A 23,760-nucleotide genomic window follows, 5' to 3' on the forward strand; every position below is an offset into this window, starting at 1 on the left:
CCTTTTCCTTCCAGAGCAAACAGAAGAGAAATCAAGATTTCATTGCTTGCTGGTGACAGATTACCCCTCCTCCCCCCCCCACGAATATTTGTAAACAACACACTTCTGTTGCTAAGCTCTGAGAAACATGGATTAGTGAAAGCTTAGGAAAATAAACAAAAATCATATCAAGGTTAATCTATTGAGTGAGGTGCCATGGTTAAATCACCCAAAGTTTAGTTATTCATGAGTATTTATCTTAAACTTTTAAAATGGAAATTTAAAAGGAAGTTAATACAAAGTTTAGTTTGTTTAAGGTTCATAGATATTTTATTATTACAAGATGTCCTTATTTGTGCAGAAATTATTATGATTCTCTTTAGTTACTTCAACTTTGTTTTCCATGTGCGTTTAGTCCATACCCTCCACAACAAGTTTTAAGAAAGATGAGTTTTAAACCTTTTGTTTCCTGACTGGCCAAAACCCTTAATGTTTTTCTCATGTACACACATAAAATCACACACACACACATCACACACACACACACACACACAGTTAACATTGTTTACCTTTTCTTTATTTCTAGGAATTGGGACTATATGGACTCAGTGTCAGCCACTACTAATATTCATATCTTTCTCCTCATTAAAAGGTTATTTCCTTCTCCCTTTTTCTATGATAATCCATGAGGAACAAGCACACTGATAATTACAAAGTGCATCAATGTGATACCCGGGTTTGTGCAATGCGATACCCATGCTTTGGTTCTTATGGCCATCATGACTGTCTTTTCACAATAATAAATACGACAGCTAACAAAAATAAATCACCTTTTTAAATGTGAGACATCTTTCTTTGACAAGTCACAAACTCTATAATCATTAATCTAACTCACTACAATATCATTCACGCTTCAGTTTCACATGAATATGCAAAGAACACAATAATCAACTGAACTGCCAAACCTAAACAACTCAATTTATTACTTATCACAGAATCTGTTGAATATCTTTACTTCCCAGCTGAGCAAGGGAAATACTGTCAGCTTTTTAAAAATAGTCCAAATGCTTAGTCAAAACTACTCATCTGTCAAGTTGATACCACATGTGGATTAAAAAAAAAAAAAACCTCCATATTTGACTTAACAAAAAATATTTTTTGCTTCCTTATCTTAATGTGCTTCATAGTAGCAAACAAGTTAATTCCAGAACTTTGCCACAGGTAGAGCATTGTATCTTTCTATACTTTCATTTTTTCACCCTCTAGAGAAATGGTAAGTTCAGCTCTCTAACCAACCAGGTTATTTCATTTGATACATTTAGTGCTTTTAATTAATTAAAACTTTAATTAATTAATTTAGTGCTTTTGAAACTATAACATTTGTGAGCCTTTGAATAAAAGAATGAATTGAGCTGCTGTTTTGAAATATTAGCTGTTAAATGAAGCAGAGGCTGTGCTTCTAATTTAAGGGCTGTGCTAAACACTGTGATTAATTCAAATTAAGATCTACCATAAAGATAAAATACATACTGGATTTTGAATCTTGGCTCATGAAAAAGGATGTGAAATATCTTAATTTTTAATATTCATGACATTGAAATAATTTGATGTATAGCGTTAAGTGAAATATAAAAATTAATTTCGCTTACTTTTACTTTTTCTAATGGGGCTACTGGATCATTTTAAATGTATGCATGTGCCCTGCATTTGTGGGCTCACATTACATTTCTGTTGGACAACAGTGTTTTATGGGGACCAGATAAAATACAGGACCTGATAGTTGATTTCAGCTTCTGTGGGTATTTAACAGCACTAATTACACCCAAAAAACTGCAGATCTTCTGTTCATGATTTGAACGTAATTCTAAGTATTATTACCTTCAAATGTGTATTGCATCTATTTTAAAAACATGCATCTGTTAAAACAATTGGACTCCACTATAGCCATAAAAATCTGTTAGCTGTCAAAGTATGAATATCAAAAGGTGCATCCTCCAGGTTTTCTTCAGATATGACTTAAGGACAATGCAGACAAATTCAAGCTTAAAACCAAGTATGTTTCTTATTTCCAGATGAGATAGTTAACATTACGAAGCCTTAGAAGAAATACACATTGCAATTCAAGTCTGTATTCTTAAACTTGATCCTGCTCCTATGAAGACGTGGGTCATTTAGGCTTTCATCACTGCCTAAGAGCATTCCTTGCTCCATTGGTTCTTAATTGTCTTAGAAATCACTCTCTAACAAACTTCACATTTCCGTATCACACTTTGGACTGCTTCATGGGATCCTGGTCCGTTGGTGGTCTTTTGGTCCCCTTTTTGAGCCAAGTAAGGAAAAATGAGTCCGTTGGAGAAAGAGGAGATAAAGAGAGTGAATACTTCAGGATCATTTCTGTCATGTGTAGTGGCTAAAGGCTAGAAAGATACTCTTCAGTGCAGAAACTCCCCACTGGTCCTGTCACACTGGTATAACCTCCGGGGGGCTGCCCTCTGCAGATGGCAGTGAATTGGTACCCGTTTGTGATACAGGCACTACCACGGCATCCTTGATGTCCGTGTTTACGTTACACGAGAAGTTCTTCTCCTGCTTTTTGGCAGTGTCTGGGCAATTTTGCACAAAGATCACTCGGTTGTAAGCCTTCAGCCTGCGCCATAACTGAACGTAGACTTTACACTGTACATACATGAAGACAAGACCTCCCGTGAAGCCGATAGCCACCACAACGAGTTTTGTCCAAAATGGCCATTCAAGGACACCTTTGAAGTAAAAAAGAGAATGTTACCACCAAATCATTATCAATGGGTTTGGTAATTTTTTTCTATGACTCCTTCAAAAGACCATGCCTGCCTGCTAACTTTTGTGGATAAGGAATGTATTGTTAACAGGCAGTAAAAATTATAACCCGACTTGCTTAATTGCTTTAAACTCTTAAACATACTGTTAAAATTGGACATGAAAAAAAAAAAAGGAAAAAAATATACATGAAGAAACTTTGTACCTATTACTATAATGAACTTTATTTTTGTAGCATCAAGTACCTACCATGGTTATCAGATGATATTGGACTTTTGATACTTACTTTGACATTTATTCCTTAGAGCTAAATCTTTACGGAAAGATAGTGAACATACTAAGTGAAAGAATGAGCTGCCTTCAGCTCAGGTCATGATCTCAGGGTCCTGGGATCAAGTCCCGCATCGGGCTCTCTGCTCAGCAGGGAGCCTGTTTCCTCCTCTCTCTCTCTGCCTGCTTCTCTGCCTACTTGTGATCTCTCCCTGTCAAATAAATAAATAAAATCTTAAAAAAAAAAGAAGGTAGAGTAATAGGTACTTCTGTAGGATTGTACATACAGATGCCCCTCCCCACCCTCATTCCCTTTAAAATTAAAAGGAAAAAAAAAATGAAAGAAAGAAGCTGCCACATCTCACCAGAGAGAGAAAGAATTAAAGACATGCATAAAATATAGTACTTCAGTCATTTTTGTTTCGTAAGTCTTTTTGTCACTGAGAACCACCACTTTCTTGGATATCAATGTTTTCTCTTAATTTGTACCATCATAACTAGAAATTGGTTCTCACAATTTTCAAAACTTGCACAAGAGTTTCTGTAACTCTAACAATATTTAGACCATACATAACTAGGAATGTTAAATACACGATTGTCAAGAGTCCATCTCTTGCCAACACCAAGATGGTGTGGAGGATGGCTGTCTCCATTCCTGTGAAAGGCTCGGTTCAATATGTTGTACTGAGAAGTGTTGGTTAGAAATCCCAATTTTTCAAAGTCTTACGATTCTACTTTGGGTTTTATTTACTTTTCCTTATAACAATGCATAGAGTTCTAGGAAATGTCCCACCTATATTTTGTAACAGCTGTATTTACTTTACGCTTCTGTAAGAAAACAGATACTAGGGCTCGTTTAGCTCCTTCCTCAATTCCACTTACGCAAGAACGATCATCTGACATACAGACTCAGGGTAGACTTGTGATTCCCAAGGGTCGTGGTTGTCAGGGTAGATCACTGGTTTTTCCTCAGGGGACATGTGGTAACGTCTGGAGATACTGGTTATTGTTACACTTGTGTTGGGCTAGAGTGCTACCGACTTGTAGTAAATAGATGCCAGAGATGCTGTGTAAAATCCTGCAGTGTGTAGGACAGCACTCCTCAACAAAGAATTACCCAGTCCAAAATGTCAATAGTGCTGAGGTTGAGAATTTTGGGGGAAGATAATCACTTAAGATTCTTTATAAGGAAATTTTCAGGGAGGATTCAATATGCAAATTAGGTATCTTGGAGTTCTCCAAATTTAGAAGGATTTTTGTTCTTGGCTACTCTCTTGATCAGTAGTTTCTATGTATTTGGAATTTTTTAAACCACAAACAAGCTGGAGAAAACATGTACTTTATCTCCCATTTGGGGGGGAGATGTATCCATGCACTACATCTAACTTTCCCCTCTGTCTGCTAAATCATACTACCGGCTGTTCTCAGTAAGTGCCTGGAGGTTTTCCATTTCTATGGCTTTGTCCATGATATTTCTTCCCTGTGGTTTTGCTTCCTTATTTCTGCAGGTCTACCTGTCCCACAAAACCCAGCTCAGGAACATTTTCCAGCTGGAAATAAATTTTACCACGTTTCCAGTTTCAAGTTATTTCTCCCACCTATAGCATGAGTCCACTTTCTAACCAGTTATTTTTGTTTGCTACCCCATAATCTTGAGAAGCACAGAATTTATGTCCGGTTGGTCTTTGTTCCAAGTTGGATTGCTTTTGCCTTTGATTTGTGATGCGGTCCTGGAAGGCTGCACTATCTTCCATGTTGTCCCCAGACAATCAGCATACTAATAGGTTTTCTGTGAAAGGTTTATGATGGGTCTGTAGATTTGTCCTGTGATACGATATTGAAGACTTCCAAAAGTAGAGTTAGATGAATCAAAATGCCACATTATATCTGCCTGAATGTGCATTGCTACCAGAGCCCCAGAAATCAGCCCTCAGTTTGTAGGGAAGTTTATATACGTAAAGAGAAAGTAAAACTATGTTAGGCAAAGAAAAGCAAATGCAGCTTTCAGCTCATCATAGGCTCTTGGGATTTGAGTCTGTGCAAGATTTTTCTAGGAAACCAGAGAGGATAACTTGGGGATACCAGATAAAGTAACTATTTCTAGAATTTGAATAAAAAATAAAAATGAATGAAAGAGTGCAATTTGTAAATTGTTTCTTCACATAGAAAATATTCTTCCAGATATTCCTCATTGCATTTTCCATTGGGATCGGGTGAGGAGGCATGGATTGGGATTATTTAAGGGCGTTTCCCCCCCAGGAACCTGAGACTATAGCTTATTTATAAACTGTCTTTTATCTCCTTTACAATCACTATTTCTTCATCTTCATTCCCAGAATCCCCTCCTTCCTGACTAAGAAATACCCATATCCCAAATAATTGAAATTTTACTCAATTTCTTTGCAGACCAAACCCCAACAGGATATCCCTTATTACAGCTAATGGCTTCTCAAAGACTTCTCCTGCGCAAAATCGCCACTCATTCTTGAGGATCATGGTCTTTATTTGTTTTAAGTAGCCCAACATGGGAGTCGAACTCACCACAATTCTGAGAGCAAGACCTGAGCCGAGTTCAAGAGTCAGATGCTCAACAGACTGAGCCACCCAGTGGCCCTGAGGATTATGGGCTTTAACAATCAGCCACTTCAGTCTTTACATCTTCATTCAGCTAATTCAGATAGCTGTTTTATTTCCTTGAGGTATTGAGAGCCTGTTATCTGGTATTCTTTTTGGTCTCAGTTTGCTCATCATTGGTAGCTTGTTCAGAAATACTCCCATTTGGCTCTTGCCTTCCTGTAAATGGGTCCTTCGGTTCCCATCCCCTCTCTCCTTGACTCTGGCTGTGGCCACACATGACTTGTTTGGGCCAGGAGGACAATAGCAAATACAACACAACAGACACTTCCCAGTTGTTCCCCTTGCGTGTGTGGTTTGCTCTCTTGCTACTTTTTTAAACACTAAGAGCCATGTGAAGAAGGCAGGGCCACCAAGTCTTGTGTGATGAAAAACACAGCTCAGTTATTTGTATCATCCGGCCAACAGCCTGCCCACTGCGAGACAGGTAGAGAGGCCCTGCTGATGATACAGCAGCCAGCCCACGTGCCAGCTGTTGGCAGACACAGAGGTGAACCCGTGGAGAGCAGCCAGGCAGGCCCTGGCCAGGAAAAATGTCCAGCCTGTCTGCAGAATTTGGACTGCAATACATGCGTGCGGTTTGAAGTCAGTAAGTTTGAGGATAGTTTGTGATACGGCAGAAGATAACTGATGAGTTAAAAATGAAGATAATGGTAGTATTTACCTCAGTAGTCTGTCAGTGTGGATTAAATGAATAGTTCTTGACATAGAAGGTGCTGTGTAAATGCAGGTTATTTTGCTATCTGAGTGATTTAAATGCTACGTATCCTTGGCTGCTCTGAGTTGTAGATCAAGAGCAAAGCTTTCCCTGGTGCCTATAGCTAAGACCTTTCCGACTTGGATGGGCTTCAACCTTTGGATGTCCCATCTGGACTCCAGGCAATGAAAATCTCCAGAACGAGGGGAGAAGAAAGTCCAGTCAGCTGCCAGACAGGCCACGGCATTCAGTCTGCACTACAGCTCCTCACCCTGTGGCGCTGGGCATCCTTCCCAGCTGGTAATTCCGTTCACAGAGAAAAGCTCGGAAATCTCACTGAAAATCAACGAAAAGGTCCTGAAATTTTGAAGTGGAACTGTGTGTATTATTTGAGTATTATTATTGTGTATTATGTGTGTATTATTTGTTAGGGAACATGGATGCCACACTTTCAGACTACAAGAACAATGGTTTGTAAACTGGGATAGATCTACTTCCGACTCAAACTCATTTACTGTCTAGCTATATTGTTTCTCAGAAAATATATTTCCCGGCTCTCTCCACTGGAGGAACACATGCAAATTCACCTGTAACATCTTCTTTCTTTGTTTTCTCTTTAAGTCAAATTGGGTAACCATAAGCTCCCAGGTGGGTGTTTATAGTAAAACTGCAGATGAGGCAAATTACTTCCTTCCTCATCTTTAAAACAGTGATCTCTACACTCTCCTCCAGCTTTTAAATTGGGATTCTCAGAGTATTCTGCCTATCTTATGAAGCACATCATGTAACTGGAGACACCGGGAGTGTGCTGTGTCTAAAAAGACTTAAGCAGCAGAAGAGAACCTGTCTCATTTAACAGCTGCAGGGACAATATATATTTATAAATATATATTTAGAAAATGCATCTCATCTGTAAGTTGATATTTTTGGCTGGGTGTTTAGGTCATGCAGAGTTATAAAATGGGTTTGTGTAAGAGTGTGTGTGAGTGGTAGGGCTGGGTGGGGGGTGGTTTTCTCCTTTTGTCCTGGTTGCTTCTCTTTGGTTGCATAAATTATTAAAAAAAAAAAACAACTGTTTCACATATTTGTAACATGTTCCTTAGCTTGTTTTAATGGTAATATTCACCGTGAGTAAAGATACAAATGCATAAATATATGAAAATATGAATATATTTAACAAAAATATACAAACATATTTAAATTATGCAAATATGTATGTGCAGTGTTTGTATAAACACAGTGTTTATTTGATGCAAGGTCAAATTCTTGGTGTCTTTGAAAAATGACTCAGAAAGAACCTTTGAAGGGTATTCAGTCCAACTTAGGTTTACAAATGAGAAATCTGAGTGTCAGAGTGGTTATTTCTGTCAAGGTAAGTGGTCCGTGACCAAGGCAGAGCTAGACCCTGGCCTTCTGACAAGGAGCTCAAGTCAGTGTTTATCATATTTGGCTTAACAGCGAAAGAATATGGCACCGCCATAGTCCTCATCGGCTGGGGTCAGCCAGAGCTAGCAGCAGTTCTCTGAACCTCTAGCAATACTAAATGCTCCCTGAATAACAAAGCAAAGCCCTTGCCCTGGAGATACGCAGAGGCTCACAAGTGAATGAGTCATATGAAAAAAAAAATTGTTATGTGAGTCCCTTGCAGTGTATGCATTTAAATAGTTCTGGGGCAATGCTAGAATCTGCACCTGCCATAGGATTTCACTTATATGTGGAATCTAAAAAACAAAACAAAACAAACAAAAGCCAGAAATAGACTGATGAATACAGAGAACAAACTGTGGTTGCCAGAGGGGAGGGGTGGGAGGAAAGTGGGAGCAGGTGAAGGGAGGCATCAAGCCCCACTTACAAGTAAGTCACGGGGATGACAAGTACAGCATCGGGATTACTACAGGTCAGTAATAGCTTTGTATGGTGACAGATGGCAACTGCCCTTAACTGTGCGAGCATTTTGAAATCACAGAACTGTCTAATCACTCTGCTGTACATCTTAAACATATTCTGTCAGCTGTACTTCCATTAAAAACTGATCTGCACCTACAGTCTCTCTACCAGTATAAACGGTTGTGTTTTCCTGGTCTGTGTGTTTTGTTTTGTTTTGTTTTTTTCTTCCCAACACACAAAGAGTATACTGGTGTTTCTTCCCAACACACAAAGAGTATACACACAAAGAGTATGTAAAGATAAGACACGAGGAGGATTGCTCTCCCAAATTAGAGCTGGCAACGGGTAATCGAGGGTGTTAAAGTTTTAAATACAGAGACTCTGATTTATTTTTAATTTCTTTGTCGTTACAGGTCATAGAAAAGTAAAAGAGCAGGGTGCCTGAGTGGCTCAGTGGGTTAAGCCTCTGCCTTTGGCTCAGTTCAAGATCTCAGGGTCCTGGGATCAAGCCCCATGTCCGGGCTCTCTGCTCAGCAGGGAGTCTGCTTCCTCCTCTCTCTCTGCCTGCCTCTCTGCCTACTTGTGACCTCTGTCTGTCAAATAAATAAATAAATAATTTTAAAAAATTTAAAAAAAAGTGAAAGAGCTGTCGGGGCAGCAGGCTTATTTAGTTTAAAAGAACAACCATTAAAAACGCATGAAGAATTTTTTTTCTCTCCACTATTGTTATTACAATACAAAAATTTTTGCTGTTTTATATTCAACCTCAATTTGGGTTAAAGGAGGACAATTTGTTCCTCTTCAAGTGTTTCTGAAGGTTTTCAAGGCAGATTTAAAATATTTTGACTTTTAAATTAAGAAGTTTTTTCAAATTTTAAAAGTAAATTCAGACTCAGCCCTCACGGTCCCAAAGTGCCAAAGGGAGTTGAACATAATCCCAACTGACAGGGATGCCACACGACCCATAAAATGTGAGCTCTGGGAAGTCAGGTTTTAAATACAACTTGGGCATAAGGACGGATGATTCCCTTTGCGGAAGTCACTATAGTTTCCATCGGAAATTACCCGAGTTAGGAGCTGTCCGCCTGGCCAGTGGCTCTGGAGGGGTAGTCATGGACACTGCTTCCTGATAAATACCTTCCTTCTTAATTCAAAAGCCCTGAAGAGCTTTTGAAGACAAAAGTTATCTCATTTTCACTTGCTGTTAAGAAAAGGAAAATAACTTTGAAAAGTGTATAATAGAAAGCTGACCCTTGACTATATATAAAGCCGACCTTTGGTTATCATTCAAGCTCTTCTTTTGGGAAATCTGACTGAGGGCCCTGAGTGACAATTCATTGGGAGACTCTGGTCTGAAATCCTGCGTCCTCCCAGGACTGAGAAAGGAAAAATCAAAAACATTTTCAAGAAAAATCCTAAAAGAAAGATAAAAGGTAGGAAAGTGTGGGTCTGAGGCATTCACACTTCATCATTCCTTCTACAAAGTTGACTGGTACCCCTGGCGCAGTGTTCACCAGATGTGGTGGTGATGAGCAAGACAGACACTGCGGGGCCTGCTCTGAGCTCAGTCTATTGGTGTCAGGAGATTTACAATTAAATGAGCAACTACAATGGTGTGTGGTAAGTTCCCTGGTAGGGCAGAGCTTCGTAACGTGTCTGAAAAAGAATGACGTAAGGGATAATTAAAGCTAAATCTCTGGGGATGAGACTCAGACTTTGTAGGGTCTAGAAACTCCTGGTAATTTAAATATGCCGTCAAAAATGGAGTCATTGGGGTGGGGCAGGATAAGTGTAGGATGCTAGGTGAGCACATGGTTCTTAACACTTAGAGGACCTCAGAATCACCTCTTCGTTTCTCAAGCACAAATTGCTGGGCTCCATCCTCAGAATTTCTGATCCATAAGTCTGGGGTGTGGAGAGGCCAAGAATTTCCATTTCTAACAAGTGCCCAGGTGATGTGGATGCCGTGGGTCCCGGGGACCACATTTTGAGAACCACTGTGGTAGTACCAATTATTCTAGCTGAGGGAGCCGAACCAGGTGTCCCAGAAGGAGTGATACTTGAGGTAAATTGCAAAGGCTGATGGGAGTTAGGGAGGTGTGTGAGACCATAGAAACACTGTCTGACTGTGTGGTGGACAGAAGATGGAGGAAAGGTTTCATTCAGAGGGAAAAACTGAGCAAGGGTCCAGACATAGATCTGCAGGGCTGACGGAATGTTCACAATAAATGGCTACAACCAGGTCATGGCGGGGTGGGATGGGGACAGTACAGTCCCACTGAAGAATTTGGGATGTATTTTAAGAGTAATGACTAGGTATAGGATGTAATGAGATGTGTAAATTTTTGTAAATTTGCAGTGAGTACATTATTGAGCTTGGGTTAAAGGTGGACAGAAATGGAGAAAGTCCAGTAAAGAAGCTGTTGCAGTTTTCAAGTAAAAGATAGGAGAGTTTGCAAAAGGATGAGAGCAGTGGGAAAGGAGAGACATGGACAGATTCCAGAGGCCTACAAGGTAGAATAATAGGATCTGGTGACTGATTGAGGGTGGAAGCAAGGGAGAGGGAGATGAGGAATGAAAACCTGACTGGATTTGGTAACAGGTGTTAGTAATACCTCCCCCATAGGTGTTAGGGTGGTCAGTGGTAGTAGATACTGAGTTTGGACCCACTAAGTTTGGGGTGCTTGAAAGACCCTTATTTATTTTTAAAAAAATAAAGATTTTATTTATTTATTTGACAAAGAGAGACAGTGAGAGAGGGAACACAAGCAGGGGAAGTGGGAGAAGTTAGAACAGGCTACCTGCAGAGCAGGGAGCCCAATCTCAGAACCCTGGGTTCAGGACCTGAGTCAAAGGCAGATGCTTAACGACTGAGCCACCCAGATATCTCTTGGAAGACCTTTAAATGGAGAGGTTCAGGAGGTAGATGCACGATCTGGATGGAGTGCAGTATGAGCTGGAGATAAATGTGTGGCTTGGTTACCAGAATGGAAATAACAACTGAAGGAGTGGGTATCCAGGGGGACTAGAGAATGAGCAGGTAGAATGAGATAGATGGAAGGAAGCTTGGGGTCATGGGTTTCTTGGGTTCTGGAGACTCCTATGGCTGAAGCTGAGATAGTCATGTTCACTGCAGGATGAATGATCCTATTCTGTCTCAGAGGTGGGATTGAGTAAGTGAATGTGAGAGAGAGAGAGGTTCGGAACTGTCTACATATGAAGGACACAAGACTGCTTCTTGTTATGTCTAGGACAGGTGCCTTTAACCTTCCTTCCCCTGCATGTGGCTAGAAGAGGCCACGAGGAGCTCTGCAGGCTGGTACCGCCAGACCACATCAGGGTCACTGCTGGCGGATGGCAAGGCTACACCGGGCGGATTTAGGATTCTCAAACACTGAAATCTAAACAAGACCTCTAAAGATATGAAGCCTCTGGCTGTCAGATCTGCCTTTGCTCTTGAGGAAAACACTTGAGGCCTAAGATCCTACCCTGGGTGTGCAGAGATGGGGACGGTGGTGGGGCGCCTCTTTGTTTTCCCATACATACACCACTGCTGTGTGTATGGCACACTTTCTGTTACTTAGCTTGGGGCCGTACCTGTAACTATAGGGACTTGGGTTAAATAAAAAAAAGGGGGGGGGGAGGTTCTATCCTCAGGTAACTTATTAATAGGAATGTAACAGACATTTTTTAATCCAGTATCTCAGGAATAATGTAGAATGTAGTTATAAACAGCCTAAAATTGTAGATGTCAATGTAATATTGAACTGAAAAACAACAAAACCTCCCGCACCTGTTTTTCTAGCTTTTATTCTCATTCAGGATAGAGCGAGAACCCAAGGTCCGTCACCCACCTCCCCCATGCCACAGCGCGCGCGCGGGCCACACACACGCGCGCTTCCCCCTCCCCCCACCCCACAACACTTAAACTACATAAACCGCGTCCCCGCGCATCCGACGGGACAGGTCCTCACAGTCCCTTCACCCGACTGGGCTTCTGCAGCGCCTCGGGAGCGCTTGCCGCTGCTCACGGCTGCCACCATGCGGGCAAGCGTAAGAATGGAACATCCGTCTCTTCTGTTACTGAATCCAGACAGAGAAATGCAGAATAGCAAAACCTTCCCTATCGATATTCTTTTCCCTCTTTCTTTCCCTCACTTCCTCTCCCCCTTTTCCTGTCTTTTTCTTTCTTTCACTTTCTTTTCTTTTTTTTTTTTTTTGAGGGAGGCACATAGACATCTTTAGAACACTATAAACTTACAGTATTAGCATCTAAACAATTTCTCTTTTTAAATTCACCAGTGGCCTAATATTGTGGGATTTTTTTTTTCAGGGTGAACGGTGGGGGTGGTTCGGGTAATTTCTCTCACTTTTTTACCAGCTTAGATTTAGGCCACACGCAGAAGCGGATAGAGCCTGATGAGAAATGAGCTGAGTACCAAAAGTAAAGATAAACCACCTCTTTCCCCTTCCATTTCAAAGAACCTATCCATTTCAGATGTTAGAATCTGTCTTAACCATCTGTAGATTTGACATCATCCTTCACAATTAAACTCAGCACGGCTAAAATTTCATACCGTAGTGTTAATCTACTCAATCAAATTATATGGCACTAATTAATAAACTACAACATATTCTCTACCAGAGTATCATCTTACTCATGTTTTAAAAGAAGGAACAACTATGGTGAATTAAATAAAATGAAAAAAACCTTCCACTTTCACAACTGTTTGTCTTTTTACATCAGGCAGAACAGGATCCTTACTCAGCTCCTGAAAAGCCTGAAGTGAAGGATGTTTGTCCTTTCTGAGGTTTATTGGACTTGATAAATCTTGTATCTCAGCTGGGGAACCCTAGATATCTGATCCGAGTATTTATAACATAATTGGAGAAGACAATTGCTGGTACTGTTTTTTGCTGGTGTATCACACTTGAAGACCTGAAGACTTGAAGACACTTGAAGAATAGGGAAATAGGGTCCCCACCCACCTCTGCTGTCATCAGAGAATCCAAGAGGAGAAAAAGGAAATGAGACGTGCTCTTACCATTATCGTTGCCTTGCTTGATTTCCTCTGCTGTCCGATCTATTAATACATACAAAGACCAAACCACACAGGTGATCGCGATTACGTGGAATGTGACAGAGCAGAATATTTTCCTTCTTTCGCTCGTGGTCATCTGTAGTTTCTCCCACTGCAATCATAAATGAATCACACAACACTGAGTTTCTAGATTGGGAATTTTGCTCCCCATTTATATCCCAGACACACCACGAATGGAGAAAAAACATAAAATATCCACAATTTCACACAACATGACAACATTCAAATAAGTCTTGTGTGGCAAAGATATGGAATCATAACCCCTGGAGTTATATATAACTTAAATATATATTAAAATGAAAACAAATATCTTCCTGTTCTCCAAACAAATTAAATCAAGTAATTTCTGTTTCACTAGCCTATGGTTTCCTTGTTTGTGACACAGATGAGATAGTTTTACTGTTGAACAATTTTTAGAAAACATTTCCTTTCAGGTTTCTATATTCCTTGTGGTACTAGATTATAAGTAGTAATAAATAGACTCTTCTTGGATGAATACTTAACTGGATACAGTGTTGCATTCTTGAACATACACGTTAACAAGTGTTTGAATGGCTGAATAATATCTGTGAGAGAAAGTCACCCTCTGATCACAGCCCTTGTCCTAGAGAACACATTTTGTCATCTGGGCAATGGGAGAAAATCATCCTTTCAAGCACGGTCTTGATTTGCTGCTCCTATTACTCTCAAAATCACTGTCCCTTAGTCACACTCCTCAGAAAGTAGAGGGCTGCTCCCTCCAGGGACAGAAGAGGGCCACAATTTTTAGAGTGGCAAGTTCAGGTTTATATGAAGGAATGTGTCCATTATTTACTTTGGAGAAACACACTCTCAAAATCTGAATGCCTTGACAGCTACTGTATCTCTTTGTTTCTGGGTTAGTAGTTGTGTCTTTAGTTTTCTTTGCACTATTTCTTTTCTTTTTATTACCATATAATGTATTATTTGTTTCAGGGGTACAGGTCTGTGAATCATCAGTCTTACACAATTCACAGCACTCACCATAGCGCATACCCTCCCTGATGTCAATAACTCAGCCACCCCATCCCTCCCCTACAACCCCCCAGCAACCCTCAGTTTGTTTCCTGAGATGATGAGTCTCTTATGGTTTGTCTCTCTCTCTGGTTTCATCTTGTTTCATTTTTCCCTCCCTTCCCCTATGATCCTTTGTCTTGTTTCTCAAATTCTGAGATCATATGATAGTTGTCTTGCTCTGATTAACTTATTTCACTTGGCATAATACCCTCTAGTTCCATCCATGGAAAGATTTCAGGTTTTTTTTTTTTTTGATGGCTCTTTGTACTATTTCTAAAGAAAAATCAAATCCCTGTGATCTTATTGGAGGTGAACTGATGTGCCAAACTTTTAAGAAATCATATTTCCCATTCTTATTATGCTCTCACAAAAGCAAAATCTTTACAACTTCAGAGGACCCTATTCCTTTCTCAGGGCTCCCACATATAATTCCATGCCCAATTCAGCCGAAGGCAAGAGGGCATATGTTACTGTTCTGTAAGTCCTGGCCGTGTCACACACTTGGAGACATGAGTGAAATTGCTTAACTTCTCTGGGCCAGTTTCCTCATCTCCACAAGTGGCAGATTGTGGCATAGGTTGTGATGGAGAGGTTTGGGAGGAGGATACATTCTCCCCTTTTTCCTTTACCAACAGGCTCATTCTGTGAGGGTTGGCATCTTGCCAACTTTCCCTGGCAGAGGTGGGCAATGACTGGTTTCCACCAATGAGACGAGATGGCTATCTACTGGGTATCGAGTTTTTGTCTTCCAGACACAGGAGCTGCTCCTTCTTCCTTCCCTTCATTTTCTCCTCTTTGTTACCTGGAATTCATAATTAATGGTGGGAGTCCCAACAGCCACCTTGCAACCTCAAGGAAAAGTCTTGAGAACTGGGGAGACCTCAGTCCGACAAGCCATGGTTCATTTCTGGATGCCCACTTATATGGGAGGAAAATAAAGCTCTGCCTGATTGAGCCATTGTTTCTCAGGACTCAGCTACTTGCTGTCAAATGCAATTCCTGATAAAAGAATTAAATGAATACTTCCTAACTTCCCTTCCAGTCTGACAATTAAGATCCTATAATTTCATTAGTAAGAAGGTACAGTACTTAATGCCTTATCATCATGCTCCAGAAAGTTTGGGAAACACTTTAGAGAAATAAATGTTTCATTTCCAAACACCATCCATTCCCCTCCTACTGGCTCGTCGTCAACACAGTTTTCCTTGTAAGGGGCTCTTAGAGCCAACTAAAAATTTTACATTTCATCTTGTACTTTTTCCCCCTTAAACTATATTTTGTATATTATTCCAAATAAATAATGGAGAAATCTTGGTAATGCAGCTCTGGGAAACCAGGTGCTTCAATCTAGGATCTGTTTTTAATTAATCAGCATTGAACTGAGAAGATTTTAGTATGTGTATTTTAGCTTTTATCCTAAGTTCGCTCCAATTTTGTGAAAGATTGATTTTTGAAATTCTTTTTTGTCATCCATCCTTTGTCACGTTCATCTGAATAGCCTACATAATTATAAAATAGAATATTATCATTTGCCAATAGCATTTTGTGATTTAATAACTTTTGTGAATTACCTTATAGTCAATAAAAAATGCAGGATGGTGCAGAAAAGTGGCTTTACATATTCAAATTTCCCAAATGTTCCAAGGGGATGAAAATACTTTCAGTAAACAGAATATCCAGACCAAATCAACAGTCATTTGCAAAACTGGCTTGAAAAAGAACCTTTAAAATTGTGTCTTCTTTGATCTAAGGAGCATTTTGACAGAGTGGCTGAAACACATTCTTCAAATGTGATGAGCCTCAGAGAAAGAAATATCCACGGGGCTGACAGGGCTGGACCAAGCCATTTGTAAAGACTCCTTCTGCTTCCAGACACTAGACTCTCCTAAGCTGTCACTTTCTGAGCTCCCCAGAATTTTAAGGGGAAGTGAAGTGTAAAGGGACCATCAGACTCGCCTGCTTTCCCTTACAAATTCTTACAGGACTGCTCAGGAATTGGAGAGACAGCACACAGGTAAGTGCAATGCCACAGCGCCCTCTCCCTAATGATGACATCACTGCACCCAATACTCAGCACAGAGCGCCAACAGCAATCCCTGTATTTTGTAAAATGTTCAGCCATCTCCTCGCGTTTTCACGTTTGTAGACCAAGTTTGAATACATTTCGCAAGGCTCTACGCTGAGGAATGGATGGAGAGGGCAAGGCTAGAAATCTTACTTTAACAAAGCTGGCGTGAAGGGGCTCTGATTTAATATTTGGGATGCTGAAATTTAAATACCACTTCACCCAAGGCTTTGTGACAGGACAGTGATAATCTGTCCAGATGCACACAGCCTTTGTGCCCCCTGTCCAGCTTGAAGAACCAGTGTGTGCCGAGGTCCACATGAGTCCAGGTATGATGTTGACCTTTGGGATCTCTCTGAAGGGAGCCAGACGGACGAGAGCTTCCTCAGTGTCGGGTGGCTGGGTGGGTTAGCTGCCACTCGGCAGTGTCAGCCTGGCCTGGGCACTTGTTCCATGTGCAAATTCTCGTTTGGAGAATTCTCCTAGGTCCACTTAGGAGAGGTCTGTGTTGGCCTTGCTCACGGGCACACGGAAAATGTTAGCCCTTGTTCCGTCACAGATGACACACAGCTCTCTATGCCTCACTTTTGCCTCCTGGCCGCAGGGCAGTGGGCCATCGCCTTTCTTCCTCAGGTTACTAGGGCTCCTGTCAAATATCCATCCCCAAGTCCCTCAGTTTTAAGAGGACATATGCGTCTCCAGGAGTACTCAAGGAAGCTGGTGTAGCTGAGAAGCCCTGAGGGGCAAGGTATAGCCATGCACCACAACACACCACTCTGATTTCTTCAGCTCTTTACGCTGCCAACTCTCCTGTCTGGCCCCCATCTGTCGGCAGGTCCTCTTTAACTCGTTCAAAATGGGGGATAAGCTAATGTGGGCCAAGCCAGTTTCACAAAATCCTAGCACCTCCGACACAGGTGATCTTGCACCTTGCTGTAGGCTTTACAATCTCTAGGTCTTTGGTACCTGTTTTATTGTTCTTGCCCTTTGGTTCCTTACTGAAACCCCTCAACAATAGAAAGAATTGACCAGAGCTCTGTTATTCACTCAGAAATAAAAAAAACTAGATTTTTTTCTGAGGACTTCCAAATTGGAATATAAATTGATGCAAACATTGTTTCTGTGCAATTTTCTATTCGTGCTCATTAAATCAAACTGTGCAGGTTTTCTGGTTATAATTATTTGTATTTGCATTCTGTCCTAAAATATAAAATAAGAAATACTATCCAATAAGAATGCTGTCAATCTTCATATCAGTGGAGAATAAAGGCAGTTCACTTGCACAATAGCAAGGTACACAGGCTGGGGACTGCTTTACTCCATCCATTTCCCCTTCTTCCTTGACGTATTTCCAACTACATTTTCTAACTTTTTAAAACATTCAATTTTATTTTATTTTCAGTGTTCCCGAATTCATTGTTTATGCACCACAACCAGGGCACCACGTGCCCTCCATAATACTCACCACCAGGCTCACCCAGCCCCGCACCCTTCTCCCCTCCAAAACCCTCTGTTTGTTGTTTGTTTCTTAACAGCCTTAGCAACCAGAATTATCAGCAAGTGTATTGTATGATGGAGCAAATAACAACCACTAGGTGGCGCCAGGTCCATACCGTAAGAGTAACCAAGACTTCTCCCTGCAGAGAGCGAGACTCAGGAGCTCCCAGCTCTTTCTGGTCATTTCAGCAACCCAGCATAAATGCAAAACCACACCTAACTGTCCCTCCCGGTCATAACACTTAAAATATTCTGAACCTACTTATCATATGGTAGAGTTTTACTGTATGTGCGTGAAAATAATACCTGGGACAGCACATCAAAAGTTGATTACATTATCTGCAAGCTTTAGTAAGATACACTCTACCCGAGGATAGCAAGTAAACCCCGCCAAAGTTCGAAGCTTCCTATATTGGTGAAGTTTCTAGAGGGCCCATTGGTGTGGGGCAGTGGTTCTCCCCCCCCCCCCCCGCCAAGATTTTATTTTTTGACAGGGCGAGAGAGCACAAGCAGGGGGAGTGAGAGAGAGAGAAGCAGGTTCCCTGCTCAGCAGAGAGTCCGATGTAGGGCTTGATCCCAGGACCCTGAGATCATGTCCTGAGCTGAAGGCAGACGCTTAACTGACTGAGCCACCCAGGCGCCCGTCTTTTTTTTTTTTTTTTTTTTTTTTTTTTTTTTGATTGAAGAATAGTTGACACGTTACATTAGTTTGAGGTGTACAATATAGTGAGTGATTCACAAGTCTATATGTTACCCTCTGCTCACAAGTGTAGCTACCATCTGTCACCATACACTATTATTAGGTCATTGACTATATTGTATCCTTATGCTGTACCTTTGATGCCGGTGACTTAGTCATTCCATAACTGAAGGCCCGTACATCCTACACTCCTGATCCGCTCGCTCTCCCTCCCGCAGCCATCAGTCTGTTCTCTGTATTTACAGGTCTGTTTGCCGCGGCAGGGGTTCTTAAAAAGTGTTCCCCAGACGCATCAGCTTGGGTCTTGTTAGTGTTAAATTAATTGAAGAAGGAGGCCACCGGGCTGAGGTGACTCTAATGCCATGACAACCTGCCTAAGCCAACCCAAATCTAACCCTATACATGCCGGAAGGCTCCGAAATGGAGACCTAAAGACAAGCAGGCACCAGCAGCCAACTAGACTAAGAGCTACCGCCAATCAGACGACTCCCTCTCTCCGCTCCTGCACCTTCTCTGTACGTCTCTCCCCTGGATCCTGTGGATAAAGCACTCCCAACACTTTCTGTTTCTGGACTGCCTGATTCAAACTAGTTTTGTTCAGATAAACTCTTAAATATTTTAATTGGAAATGCAATGTTTTGGGCCCGCAACGGACTTACTGAATCAGAAACTCTGAAGGCGGGGCCCTACAACGAACCCTCACGTGATTCCTATGCAAGGTAGACCTTGAGAAGCACCTGTCTTCTGACACTTGGCAGAGTTGAATGGTGACCTCGATGGCATCTAAGCTAGAAAGAGCACTTGTCACTCCCTGTCATAAACTAATTAGTAGTCCAGGAAAGGGAAATCCGCAAATCAGTTTGGTTACCTGGCTGTGATATAAATATTTCAGGTTGAATAAACAATCTCAAAATCAGTGAATTTGTTTGAAATAAAATAATTCGATGTTAGCTCATTCATCACTAAACTGTTTCATATTTATTTATTTATTTAAAACTATTTCATTTTTAATTTTAATTTCCAAATTAGTGTTATGGCACATGAGAACATATTAAAATCTGATTTTCTTAGTTATAATTCAAATACTATGGGAGAGAACCAAACAACAGACTCTTTACATTTATGAGGCATAACTCTTGAGACCTTAATGAATCCTCAAGTTCAGAGATATGCCATGGTAAATCATTTCTCTCTTAAAAATGGATTGAAAAACCCTGAAAGAAAATTGTGACCTCTTCAGGCTTTAGGTGATGTATCTTTTTAAGCATTTTATTTATTTATTTGTCAGAGAGATAGAAAGTGTGAGCACACAAGCAGTGGGAGTGGCAGGGCAGAGGGAGAAGCAGGCTCCCTGCTGAGCAAGGATCCTGATATGAGACTCAATCCCAGGACCCTGGGATCATGACCGAGCCAGAGGCAGATGCCAAATCGACTGAGCCACCCAGCTGTCCTTCTTTTAGTGATATTTCTATAAACTTTATAGATGGGAAACAAGACAACCAGACTGAGATGTGGAGGGTGGATAGTTGGTTCAGCTCACTGATTAGTTAAGGTGTTCATTATCTGACACAAGTTAGAAAGCATCCATGATTCAAACTTGTCCCTCAAGAGAATTACAAATAACCGTGCCCGTGGATCTCCTGGTTTTCCTACCAAGATCCCAAAACTCAAGTGCTATATCTGTAAACATCCTGTGTGACTACTCTAATCTCCTGAAATCATCCTCCCCCTCCCTCACAGTTCCCTCTTCCACTTTGGGTCCACCTCTAATATGGTTGACTCACATCTTTCATGCATGGTTCCATGTGAAGGGGAATTCTCTATTTTTGGTTGAATGTAGCTCCTCTGTTTCTCCTGACAACAGGACAAGAGGAATGGTCTTGTACTGCAAGAGGGTTTAGGACCTATATCCCCAAAAATATGCAAGCTCAAAGAGTGAGGAGTGGGTCATGTGTCTGGATGAACCTTCCAAACCTCCAATGAAATGCAAGTATAGGATTAACAGCTGCCATCTCGGGATCATGTGAGCACATGCTGATTTAGAGTTGGGGGAAACAGTCATAGATGCCCAAGTTGGGTAAAGATAATACTGCAAGTAACTGGCAGTCTCTGTGAGAAATGGTTTATACATTTTTTTCCACGAAGAAGAGGAACACCTGGGAATCTGAATCAATGGCTACATTTTACTACCACTCAGTTTGTTTCCTTTGGGAATTAGAGTTGCTGAATAATGGACATTACCTGAACATGGAGGGCAATAAAAATTATTCAGTTTAATAAAAAATATTCAGTTCTAGGAATCTTTTATAAGTAGAAGCAGTTGTCAGATGGCTGTCTAACAGAATCCTCTGGGGAGCTAATTCCCAATCTCTATACCCAGGCCTAGCTAAATCCAGCACTGAGGAATGAGCTATGCAGTTTCCAAGTTTACTGTGTCTGAGATTCAAGGGGCACTTGTTAAAAAAACAACAAAAAACAAACACCCCCCCCAAAACGAGGGCTCTGGGTTCAAATTCTGACTCTACCGCTAAGTGCTGTATGATCTTGGGTGAGTTATTTTAATTCTCTGTCCTTCCATTTCCTTTCCTGTAAATCATGATAAGAATAGTACCTACTTTACAGGGTCAAGTTAAAGTGAATTAAGTGCATATAAGTGCAGATCAGTATCGTGTACTTAATAAGAGTTTAATAAATGTTAGTGACTATCATAACTTGGAACTTACAGCGTCATATTCAATTAAATCTCAATTGTCTTTACCTTCTAGATTAATGCAGCATGTTGATAACATAACCAAAGGACGAAGAATGGATGAGCTGGGATTTGTTCACACAAAATTAAGGCAGTCAAAGCCACCCATCCCCATCTATTTTCCAAGTACAAATAGGTTTGTTTGTATTTCTGAATGATGAATCTCATAGCAGGGAAAAACAGTCTGTTTTGTTAACTATTTGTACAATGAAGGGTAAGTGGATAATTTACTCTTCATAAACTAGGTAGAATCATTCAAAAGGCTGCACAATGCAAGCTTCTTTTCTGTTAGGATTGAAAAAAAATACATCACACGTTGTGATATATGCCTGGTTAGTTTTCATTCCTTTTGTTTGAAAATTCAATTCAAAATGTTATGTTAAGACTTCCCAAAGAAATACTGTTCTGGGAGACAGTTTTCATAAAAGACTGAAGAGACTCAAACATTCCAGATAAATGGAAAGCATTAATGTGGGTGTGTGGATTATAATTATGTCTTTCCTGAGTCAAGGAGAACACGAGAGCCAGCCTGATAGGAAACATCCAGAAACACGACCCTGGGCTGCTATTCTAGTGTCGTGATTGCACAATCCAAGAAATTACCTTCTTGGTAACTTGAGAATGGATAAGTGAAAGAAATAGCTTATTCTCCTCAAAAGGTGATTAACTTGGGTTTACACACGATGGCTCTTAACATTTGCTTTTCAAAAACAAACATTTTTTTTTTTTGAGGCTGACTGATACAATAGTACTTTACTGAGAAGAGTTGGTATGACTTTACAGTATTTATAATAGTACTTGGAAACAGCCTGGTTAAGTAGAAAAGTAGAGGTGTTCTATCAGGGCAAATCCAAGCTATCACAAAAAAATCTAAATATCACTGAAATATCTTTGTAAAGCTCTAGAAGGTGCACTTATTTCAAGCAATAGTAATAAAAATAAACTGTATCAGTATGACTGTCATATTAGTTTACAATGTTTGTAATAAGTTAATAATTATGCTGAAGCAGACAGAAGTGTAAATTACCAGATGAGAAACTGTCCAAATGACAAAAGACTGTCCAAAGACACTAGTAGCATCAGAGGCCAGGTGAACACAGATGCTGTAAAGAAGCAGGGGGAACAGGGAGAGTCGGGGTAGGAGCAGGGGGTCCGAGTGGGAGGTGAGGAGCATGACGTGCCAGTCAGGTCAACCAGGCAAGAAGCCACGTGCCCAGAGAGGTTCTGGAGTGAAGTCTCTGAGAACACAGACTCTGGGGTCAGGCCCACCTGGATCAGAGCCATGGGAAGGAAGTCTCTGCTGTCTGATGTGGGGCAAGTGACCGATCTCCTTAAGCTCCATTTTCCTCATGGGTAGAATTGGGATGATGATATCATCTCTTATATAGGGTATTTGTTCGAATCATAGAAAATAACATCCATACATAGTTAGCATTAGTCAACCCTCGAATAAGCCAGGGGTCCCTAACTGGTTTATGAAACAAAGCTTCATATGGCTCTTAGGCCCATTGTGGGCTCAAAAATATTACTAGTTTTTGAATTCCTTGAAATGTAACAAACTCAGTTTGCCTTTGTCCCCACCACTCTGTTTGGTTTACAGCCCTCTTACTTGACTCATTTATATTACGGGTTTGCTGCCTGTTTGTGACCCTTGAAGTATTAGCATCAGTAACCGAAGTTTTTTAGAGACAGAAGCCATAAGGTAAAAAACAGACATCCTGTGCTTTCTGAGTCTTCAAGAGCTGTGGCTCTTAGGGGTGACTCAAGGAGTCTCAATGGCCACTGAGTACTAAAAGATGCTCAGAGGGAACAATCTAGAAGACCCAAGTTACTGTATCGATATGCTGGAAGGCATTTATAGAAAACCGGTATGTGAGACTATCAATGTTACAGATATAAATGTCTAAAAAATGTGGCTAGTAAATCCAAAGTTACTTAAATATTTGTATAAATGATATTAGCTATATTACATTCAAACTTATCAGGATTACAAAATGTTCTCTTTTTATAGAATGTGTATTACATATTAAATGTATATCTACATATACAGGAATTTGATTTTATATGAAACATTTTTTTCCTTATAAACCTTTTCCTGATCTCTCATTGTTTCTTCTCAAGGAGTTCATGAGAGATGAGGTTTCCTTTAAGTTTCGAGCAAGGTATTTGTAGTTTCAGGAGGAAAAAAAGAATTGCTGCTGAGTAAAATCGTCCACTAGAGGGTGCAATGATATCACATATGAAGATGACTTGGGCGGGATCAAAAAAAAAAAAAGAAAGAAAGAAATGGACGAGTTAAGTCTGTCTAGAGGGGAGAAGTGGTACTCTCACACATGGGCATTGGAGTTG

At 40.6% G+C, this 23,760-nt stretch overlaps 1 protein-coding gene across 2 annotated transcripts in view; it reads right to left on the bottom strand.

Moving 5' to 3' along the window:
- Positions 1-538: 538 nt before the first annotated feature.
- The window catches only part of MARCHF1 (membrane associated ring-CH-type finger 1), a 322,967-nt gene continuing 299,745 nt past the window's right edge, over positions 539-23,760 (bottom strand). For both annotated transcript variants that reach the window (XM_045998055.1, XM_045998054.1), the window contains 2 exons: positions 13,309-13,456; positions 539-2,738 (listed from right to left, as the gene is read on the bottom strand). In XM_045998055.1, the coding sequence (XP_045854011.1) occupies positions 2,440-2,738; positions 13,309-13,456 (447 nt within the window). In that variant the 3' untranslated portion in view covers positions 539-2,439. The remainder of the gene's footprint in view (positions 2,739-13,308; positions 13,457-23,760) is intronic.

Source organism: Meles meles, chromosome 2 (assembly GCF_922984935.1).
Source record: "Meles meles chromosome 2, mMelMel3.1 paternal haplotype, whole genome shotgun sequence".
In the NCBI taxonomy this organism is placed as follows: domain Eukaryota; kingdom Metazoa; phylum Chordata; class Mammalia; order Carnivora; family Mustelidae; genus Meles; species Meles meles.